Below are 9,760 nucleotides of genomic sequence, written 5' to 3' on the forward strand. Positions count from 1 at the left end.
CGCAGCCCCGCGCCGCCGGCAGCGGAGCCGGGAGCCGGGGAGGATGGGAGGAGGAGGAGGAGGAGGATGGAGCCGGCTCGGCTCCGCCGAGAGATCAGGGCAAAGTATGAATCGCTCATCACCCGAAATCAGATAAAGACCGTCAGCTCAGCAAGGACGCAGGTAATGCCTCCTCACAGCCACACACCTTGCAGAGTACGGAGCCATTCCCTGGCCGTACAGTTCCTCCCGCAGCCTCTATGAGGTACAGTAATTCCTTTCAATGCAGCAGATTTTCGGGGAAGGGACGTGGATTTTACCGCAGTAAGATGTGAACTAGAAGAATCGGAAATAGATTTTGTCAGGGGTACGGATTCATACTGAACGAATGCTGTGTAATTCATCAGGATGCTTTTCTGTCCCTGCAGCCGGGCTATTGCTGGGATTTAAGGGATGATGACATAGGCTGTAACAGGGTAACCTCTAGCTCCATGTACTTATCTCAGAGGAAAAAAGAATCCTGAAGAGAATCCTTTTCTATACAGCAATCTTTGCCATTTTTAGCCCTCTAGTAAAGTACACTGTTCCTTTGCAGGAACTATTTTCTATTGCTCACAGTAAAAACTATGTTTTGCTTTTCAGCAAATATCATTCTGTCATACAGCTCGATTAAATGCTACCAACACACAATGCTGCTGTTAGGGATTTACATACAAACAGCTCTAAACCCAGCTGAAATCAAATGGCAAAACAATTTTGAGCCACCAAATGTCAAGAGATTCAGGGGGGAATCAGGTATTCTGTCACCTTGTAGCAGGTATTGCAGGAATCCCAGAGGTTTGTTTTAAGGACAGGCCAGGCGCTGCTGCAGCCTGGCTGATCCAGCACAGTGCCAGGCACACGGCAGCTGCACACCCCACAGCAAAGCCAAGTTTATCTTTGGGTTGGCACAAAGCAGCCAATGCACACTGGTTTGGTCGTGCCACATAAATTCTGCAGTACCCAGGCAAGAAAGGGGAAGCAAAGAACATTGAGGGCTCACTTGTGGATGAGACAAACCTAGATTTTCACCAAAATGACCATCTGGTAAAGTTGCAATAGGTCAGTAGGTACAGGGCAACAAAAGCCTTATTTTCCTTAGTTCATAAGACTTGAATTAAAGAGATTATTTTCTTAAAGCCAATGTCATCATAAGAACCTGCATAAAGCAGTAAAATAAGCAAAAGAGCAAGTGCTGTTTCAAAGGCTTAGGGCATCTTCACCACTTGCAGGGAAACTCAGAATCAAAAAAGAAAAATAACTTCTGTAAGCCAAGCAATCATTCTGGAAGTTACCTGCAGGAACATACTATCGAAAATAAAGATAAGTCTAAATCTAAAATGACCTCACACATGATCAGGAGTGGTTTTAAAAAACTACCTTTAACAGGAAAAAAGGAAAAAAAACCCAAAACCCTGAAATCAAAAACACATTAAAATCAAAGCAGCTTATTCAAAATTGGAAGCTTGAACCATCTGCACTTCCTCTAAGCCCCTTTACTCCAGGAGTGAGTAAGGTCTCAATACAATTGGGTAATTTGTATAAGAATTCCTCTAAGACAAAGGTGCCAGGGATAGAGATGTGGCCAACCACTTCCCATCAAACACAGTGGGATAAGGACTTTCCCCCTACACAGTACAGAAAATATTAACTCCTCACTGTGAGCTTTCACACATTTATACAACTCTAACAAAAATTCCAACCAGACTACGTGCCAATTTATTATCGTTATTTGAATATTTTTGATATTGCTGTCTTTTGTATGTCCCCTGTAGTTAGAAGAAGGTACAAGTAAAAGAATGGACAAAGATGCAGAAGCACTAAAGGCAGCCAGAGCAGAACTGTGTGAAGCCCGACGGCAGTGGCACCACATGCAGGTGGAAATCGAGTCTCTCCATGCTGTGGTAAGAGTCAGAAATGAAACTTGAAATCTCACAGGAAAAAGAAGTCTTGTCCTTGATGGAAACTATCCCACAGTTGATTTCTGTGACAGTCACAGCCACCATACTGCAGAAATCCCTCATCTGGGGGGCTCCAGCTCCTCACAGAGCCCTTGCTCACACACACTGACCCAGCACATGTTCTGGAGCAGGATCTGCCTCTCCAGACACGTGTGGTGTCGTGTTTTCACAGCTCTCAAGAATATATTTGCATGATAATCCCTCACCAAGCTCCTGGTCATTCTGCCTTACCAATTCACAGCATGTTTATGACCTTTTTTTAATGTGTGGACCACATTTATCCATTCATTTGTGATAAAATGGCAGCTTTTTGCTCAATTCAGCAGTACAGAAAAGCTCCAAGAGCACACAGACACTTCATCCAGCACTGAGCTGGACATTGTTTAACTGTAAAATCAGAGATCTGTAAACTCAAGGCAGTGGGTTGCTGTGCAAGACATGGCTACACTTTCATCTGATTTTAAATTACCACAGATTTTACCAGAAAACTTCTCAGCCAAAGTATTACCTTGAAATACTTTGACTCCTGTTCTTAAAGAATAATCTTACAAGAACTTATGTAAAAATACAGTTTGTTAATGAAACCATGTGTGTCTGTAACATCTTTGCACACAAACTTTCCAAATCTTAAAATATGACTTAAATTTCACAGGAAAAGGGTTTGGAACGTTCACTGCGGGCCACGGAGCAGCAGTACCACATGCAGCTACAAAATTTGGAAGGTGAGATTGAATGCTTGGAGAAAGAGTTGTTGGAAGTGAGAAGAGGAATTGAGAAACAGCTTCGAGAGCATGAAATTCTCCTGAACACGAGGATGAAGCTGGAGGAGGAGATAGCGACATATCGCAGTCTGCTGGAGCAGGAGGAGAGCAGGTACTCGCTGCTGAGAGAAAAAGATCTCACATTTGTCTTCCCTTTCTGAAGGCCTCAGATAATCAGAATTGTAAAATACATGAACTAAACATTAAAAAAATTACAGTATAAAGTCTTAGAAAAGGTTTCATTATAAGGTAGCTTCACTGAGTGGAGTTTCTGGTGCTCAGTGTCTCACACACAGTGCAGAGCAGCTCAGGCACTGCAGCCTCCCTCAGTGAGGGTCACTGGGATCCTGTGTCCCCTCAGGTGCCACAGCACATGGGGCCAGTCCACACACATGAAGTGCTGGCCAGGGAGTCCCTGTCTCAGAGCAGCACAGACCCTGCAGGAAACTGCACAGATATTGTCAGACACTTCCTCCAGTTCTGGGCTCAGAACAAGAAATCCCAACAAATAGTTACCATGATCAAACAGAACTTCTTGTGATTCTCACACTTTGAAATTTCTCACAGCTGTTCATATGACAAGTTAGGAATTAAAGTAATTCAATAGTAATAGATGCCTGTAATCTTTTTTTTTTTTTTTTTTTTTGCAGGTTCCGTTGCTCAATACCTGCCCAGAAGGATGACAAAAAGCCCAGCACTAGCAAGATCACCTTTATGCTGCCTTCAGGTGAGTTTCAGGCACCTTCTCCTTAAGGGATTTTGGCCCTAAGTGTTCACAACTACTGACAAATTCCTGAATATTAAAAAAGGACCTTTTCCAATGCAGGGGAAATACCTCCAGGTCCTGTGTACTGCCCTTGCTCACTGTACACCTGCATATTCTTTTACAGAGGATGTAAAGAAGCACAAACCAAAGAAGGTGGAACTGATGACAAAACAAGCAATCCTAGATGGAAACATCATGAAGGAAAGTGCTGAAGCTCATGGCACTGTACAGTAAGATAAACAGGAATTTCACAAAATAACAATTGGAAGGAAAGGGTGGAGGTTACGTCTCAGCAGCTTTGAATTTTCCGTTATTTGGTATCTGTTATGTCGTGCCCACACAGCCCAGGAGCTTCAGAAGCACAGTGAGAGCTCCTGAAGGTGCACTGAATGGCAGGGTTTAACAATACATTCCATTTAAAAGTTCTTTTTATTAGTATTGGCTTCATAAGCAAACAATACCATGCTGGTGCTTCTGATTTGTAATTTCTATTTCTGTTAAGAATGAAACTATGAATAATTCATCTCGCTAAGGCTGAAAGCAAAGAGCCCAGACCACATTTGGGAAGTCCCTCTGGGGCATATTTATGCACATAAATTCAGGCTCAGCTGCTCCAACTTGCTCCTTGGAAACTCCTACGTTTCCCCAAACAGGGGAGGGAGAGCCTGGCTCCCAAGCAGGCATGTGAAAGTCTGTGAGGATGTGTTATTCACTGAAATTACTTTAATAGTATTGGATTGCCTCATTTTTTTTTTCCCTCCTGCTCTTTAAGCTTTTTTTGTACAGTAATTTAATGTTACCTTTAAACACACTCTAGTGGGCTATTCCTAGCACTGAACCATAATCAGCTGCTGAAAAAAATTAATGTCATCATAAGGTCCAGCAGACACACTCCATAGGTGACGTTTATTTTTGGGCAGGAGCTTTGTTCATCACACACTCAGATCTGCACAGAGCCACTCTGCTGGGTGCCAGTGTACTCAGCTGGGTGAGACCCCAGAGCCTGACTTTCAGATCTGAATTCTGACACACACACAGAGAATTTGGGTGCCTCAATATTCCTGGATCAGCTGGCTTTTCAATTCTCCCTATTTTACTTCTGCCCTTTTTTCTCTTTAATGTAATATAGCTCCACATTCTGAGGTTTGAGTCTAAACTAGATTTTCTCCTCCCTAGTCTGAAGGTTTTCAGATGCAGGAATTCTGTCCTGCCCACTACAGTACTGAGGTTTCTTGCAAAATTTTGGAGCTTGGATTCCAAACTTTCTCCTTGGAAACAAACTGCCTAAAGTATTTGGAGCAGTGGTTTTGTAGCCATGTCTACCTAAAAGTACAAAAACAAGAACATAATGAACCCTCACCTTTTATTTAGCTTCTCTGGAGAATGAACCTGGAAAAAAAAGACACCACTGCTATCTCAGTCCCATATAAATTAACTCGACTCTTGATGATGCCATTTCTCTCTCTATTTCAAAAGCAGTTCTGAAGATGGATAACTAATATAGCCTAAAAAAATCATAAATACATTTTCTTTATTGTTTCAGGACAGAAAAAGTGGATGAAGTGATTAAGGAATGGGAAGGTTCTTTCTTTAAGGACAACCCTCGCTTAAGGAAAAAGTCCGTTTCCTTGCGCTTCGATCTCCACCTGGCAGCCACAGAGGACGGGTGCTTGCACACAAAACAGAAAAGCCTCCCTGACATCGAAGTCAGGCTGGTGATGAGGAGATCCTGCAGCATCCCATCCATCAAACCTTAACCTCAGGCAATTCCCTCAAAGTGCATCCACAAGGGGCTCTGGAAATGAGCAGGGGATGGACTCCCACGGCTGCTGTCTGCTACAACCACAACATCTCACCCAGCACTTGGATCAATACAAGAAAACCATTTAAGTCCTTTAAAAGAAAGGGGGTTCCAATTCCAAGAAACCCAACTTCTACTGGTTTTATACTCTGGGTGCAGCCCTTTCATATTCTCATTGTTGTTGTTTTGTAGAATTTCACCAAATATTACAAAAATTAAACTAGAACTTTATAGCTTGACATATTCTGCCTTTGTAAAAGAGAACTTGTTTTCTCTTTCCAAAAATGAGAAATGCCTATTTGCTTCTCTTAACTATTCAATATTCCATTCATATAATGACTGGTGAATCCTTGCAATAATTTATATCACAGCTGTCATCCTTCTAGAAATATATTTTAAAATAATTCTTTCTAACAGCAAAAATTACATATGAAAATACTCTTGAAATACATGAACTATTAACAAAGAGTTTTCTTTTAAAAGTGGCTAGTATTTTTAAATTCCTTTTTTTCAGGCAACAACTGAGCAAAAATGTCTTTACATCCATATACATCCATTTTAAAAGCATTGTTACAATGCAGTAACATTTTAGCCATATTGTTCAACTGATTTTGAAGCAGTAATTTCCCCTGAAAAATCAACCATTTTCTTATGTGTCCAAACACACCCTTGTACTACAAGTCTCTTAGCTGAGGCAAATGAAATTACTCTCTAATTGTTCAAAAGGGAGGAGCCAAACAACCATTTGAATGCTGGTATTCCATTAATTTTGTTTATAATAACAATGTGCATTAAAATATCTTCAACAAATTCCTCTTCTGACAAACACTACAGGTAAGTGATGCTGTTGATCTAGTCCATGTGACAAGTCACTGTTACACCAGGGTACAACTGTTACTACTTCAAATTAACTGGGCAATATAAGGGCTACAAATTCAGTGTACAATTCAAGCAGACCCCTCAAGAACCCCCCACTCCTACCCAAAGTGGCTGTGGGCAAACACAAACCCCAAGAGAAACCCTGCACCGGTACACAGAGGAACAGCCATCCTTCTCTAAAACCTTACAGGACAAATTTCAAACAAAGACTCAAACAAGACTGTATGAAGCTGACAATGATTGTTTGTGAGGATTCTGAAGAGGATGGATGCCACAGGTCCCATTGGAACCCAGGATTGCTGGGGCTCAGAGTCTGGAGAATCCACACACAGGGTTTGCTGGATTACAGCAGCATGTACAGGACTGATTTCAGTGTCAGTATCTGCCTTATTACTTATGGCATGTGTACTAAACTGATACTGCAGATTCTTTCAGAGTTAATTTATGCTTCCATCCTTTGTTCATGGTAAGAACAATGCATTGATATTGCCCTGTCCTGTCTGTACTGTATCAAACTTGCTAATTATCCTTAACCTGAATCATGAGCTGCTGTTGTTACCACTTGAGTACTTGGCATCCTGAATGTATCAGCCTGCTCCAGTATTTTCACTATGCAGCTTTTTTTTTGTGCTTAGACTCTGTACATTTTACAATACTTGAATTTAAACTAAGTTTTAATTGCTTTAAGGCACTTTAAACAGGGATATGAATTTACCAAAGTAAATTATAGTACTACAATAAAAAAAGTATTAAAATGGAGTTTGTCCATGCATATTTTGTGTGTGTGTGTGTCAATGCCTTCTCCTTAAGTGGAAAGGAGTAAAAGAAAAATGCAAAAAAGAAGTTACAGACAGGAAAATCTGTAGCACTGTAACAAGTGTTCTCTAAGATCCTCTCTGCAATTAGAAAGACACAAATTCCCTCAGAATCCTTACCATAACATGTGAGTGTCTTTCTGCTACAAAACTTACTTTTGTCCTGGTAAATCCAGTCACCCTGGCTATTTTCTTCACGTGTGACTTCCTGATACTGACTTCAGTAGCTTCTCCTACTCTAGGCCTGGTTCAAGTGGGCATTCTGGTTTTAACTCAGATTTTCACCTCTTTCAGTAAGTATCTATTTTTGCATTATTCACAAATTTCATCTCTCAAAATGTAAAGAACTCTCTTTTGTTCACGTAGCAGTGAAATTCCACAAGTGTCAGCGTGAACTCCACATGGGCATCAAAATAATAACATCTCACCCTCATTTTTAGGTCACTTTAAAGCTGAATTTAAAAAAAAAATTTAACACTGAAGCTTAATACTGTGGCAGAGAATGCTTCATTGCTGTGGTTCTAATTAAATCCAGACCAGCTGAGCCTCTGCCAACCAGCACCTGCAAACGGCTGATGTAAAAACAAGTTTTATTGTCTCAATCTACTTCCCAGTGAATGTCTGTCCTCATTCCAAAGCTTATGAAACTGCTGGTAATTAAAACAGTTGGGTAAGAATTAGGTTTTACATCCCCCCTGGTGAGCATGGTGCAGTATAAACAATTCCATTAAATCAGTAAAACTACTCATACGTTGTACAGGATATTAAAAAGTCTACGCTGGCGAAATCTTTCACTATCACACGATGGAATTAAGGCAAGAGCAAAAAAGGGGAATAAAACAAAGCAGGAAATACACTGATGGCTTTGAAAACACAGAATGATTTAGAACTATTAGCATGGAATGTGAGTTTCCATAAATGTACTTGAACACCACAATAAACTATTCCGTTTAAAAAAAAAACAACCTTTGAAATAATTCAAATTTTAAAATTAAGGTTAAATTTAAAAACAATTAATAAATATTTCAAAATTTCAATTTTTAATTTAACATTAAATGCAATTTACACTATCAACAAAACCATGTTATTAATAAACTGGAAGTGAATGTATGAAAGTAGAGGAGCCTAGTCGAAAGCAGGGGGGAAACCAGGTTATTTTTCACCTCTTAGAAGCATTTTCTCACCTTTTCTTTTCCTTTTCCTGCCCCAGTGAAGCTGGTGAACTAGTGTGACGTATTTTGCTGGCTGAGGAATCTCTTCAACTCTTGCTTTAATATCAAATTGAAGTCATAGATTATTCTGCTGCATGGCAACAAATGTCCATTGTAGGTACAGTCAGCAGAATCTAAGCAGATGAGGGCAGAGCTCTTGACTCTTTATTTGTTCATAAAAATAAGTGTATTTAAGCATGAAAACAAACTGAGCCAGTGGAACCGCAGGCATTAAGAAAAATGGACCCAACTTGCAGCAACCCATGTTAAGTTACTTTTTCTTCTTTTCACCTTCTACCGTCCTTTTGGATTAGGCAGGTACTATCCCCCTTGGCTTTCCTTCAGATCCACCCATATTCTCCCTCATGAATTTCTAGAAATACATCCTATTGGCCACGGGAGAGCATTTCAATGCCAAACATTCAATTTCAACATAAAACACTAAACATGAAACTTTCTATTTCAAGTTTCACTGACAAAGTTTTCATATTTAATTCAGTCATCTTGATAATCTGCAGTGTAAAAGGCTCTTAAAGCTGAATACTGAGGTCTGGAACTCTCCATCCTCCTCACACCCTCAGAGCCACACCCTTCACTTTGTTTGATATTTGTGAGGGTTTTACCTATGTGTGATAACTTTGCTGATTTCTGCAAGGAATTGTGGACAATTCCACTGCTCCCAGACTACTGGGTAATTTATAATCCTGTCTGATTCAGCAGCAGAGTGTTTTGAGATGGTCAGGCGGATTCAGTTACCAATTATCATATATTATCATATTTATTACCCGGGGTCCATCTCGCTGCCTTCACAGCCGTCTCTAACGCCATCCCCTTCCTCTGACATTCTCCCACACACCGGCACCTTCCCGCTGCCCTCAGAGCTCATCCTGCTCCACTCAATCACCTCTGGAAGCGCTGCCATCCCAAACAGCCCTTTCGGCACCACACTCTGCACAGAACAGGACCCCGCAGCACTGACGGACGGTTCACCTGACTCCATCGCTGCTTTTTATGGGATATTATTCGGGCTCGGACACGACCCCGCAGCGTTTTCCGTGGCCTCACAGCAGCCCGGGGATCGGGGCGCCTCAGGGACCGCCCACTACCCGTGAGGGGAAAAAGGCGCCAAACGCCCCTGAGGGACCGCGCGCAGCCCGTGAGGGGAAAAAGGCGCCAAACGCCTCTGAGGGGCCGCGCGCAGCCCGTGAGGAGAAAAAGGCGCCAAACGCCTCTGAGGGGCCGCGCGCAGCCCGTGAGGGTGGAAAGGCGCTAAAGCGCAGCGGGCACGAAGCATCCGCAGGCCCTCCCTGCGCGCCCGTTCTGCGCCGCAGATTCGCCACCGGCAGCCAGCGCTCGGGGCACCGTGACCGGGGTTCCCGGCGCGGGGGAAAAGGACGAGCGGGGTATTGGGCACTGCGGGTCTGAGGCGCCGCGGGAGCCACTAGGACACCCCGCGAGGCAGCGCCTCCGTGCCGCTAATGGCGAGCGGGGCCGCCCTTCGCGCGGCGCTTGGGTTGCATCCCGCAGATTCGCCACGGCCCCTGGAAT

At 42.5% G+C, this 9,760-nt stretch overlaps 1 protein-coding gene and 1 long non-coding RNA gene across 5 annotated transcripts in view; one reads left to right on the plus strand and one right to left on the minus strand.

Annotated features, from left to right (window-relative positions):
- LOC143695767 (uncharacterized) overlaps nucleotides 1–9,620 on the minus strand; it is a 151,668-nt gene extending 142,048 nt beyond the window's left edge. For 2 of the 3 annotated variants that reach the window (XR_013185299.1, XR_013185300.1), the window contains exons 1-2: nucleotides 8,186–9,620; nucleotides 188–315 (exon numbers count right to left, since the gene is read on the minus strand). This is a non-coding gene — a long non-coding RNA (uncharacterized LOC143695767). The remainder of the gene's footprint in view (nucleotides 1–187; nucleotides 316–8,185) is intronic. The other variant, XR_013185298.1, reaches the window with a different exon arrangement.
- On the plus strand, nucleotides 32–6,945 carry KRT222 (keratin 222). Of its 2 annotated transcripts, none has more exons than XM_054649761.2 (6): nucleotides 32–162; nucleotides 1,794–1,922; nucleotides 2,632–2,852; nucleotides 3,391–3,467; nucleotides 3,631–3,736; nucleotides 5,050–6,945. In XM_054649761.2, the coding sequence occupies exons 1-6, from the start codon at nucleotides 67–69 to the stop codon at nucleotides 5,261–5,263; spliced, it is 843 nt and encodes a 280-aa protein (XP_054505736.1). In that variant the 5' UTR covers nucleotides 32–66; the 3' UTR covers nucleotides 5,264–6,945. The 2 variants fall into 2 exon arrangements, with proteins under 2 accessions (XP_054505736.1, XP_054505737.1); XM_054649762.2 differs by having other exon boundaries at nucleotides 106–244.
- Nucleotides 9,621–9,760: the final 140 nt, after the last annotated feature.

The sequence above is a fragment of the Agelaius phoeniceus genome, chromosome 26 (assembly GCF_051311805.1).
Source record: "Agelaius phoeniceus isolate bAgePho1 chromosome 26, bAgePho1.hap1, whole genome shotgun sequence".
NCBI lineage: Eukaryota > Metazoa > Chordata > Aves > Passeriformes > Icteridae > Agelaius > Agelaius phoeniceus.

Bases quoted from the DNA above. Each gene is read 5' to 3' on its own strand.
- KRT222 (XM_054649761.2), top strand. From the start codon at position 67: ATGGAGCCGGCTCGGCTCCGCCGAGAGATCAGGGCAAAGTATGAATCG. The intron at 163-1,793 runs GTAATGCCTCCT...TGTCCCCTGTAG, and splicing joins TCAGCTCAGCAAGGACGCAG to TTAGAAGAAGGTACAAGTAA. The intron at 1,923-2,631 runs GTAAGAGTCAGA...TAAATTTCACAG, and splicing joins TCGAGTCTCTCCATGCTGTG to GAAAAGGGTTTGGAACGTTC.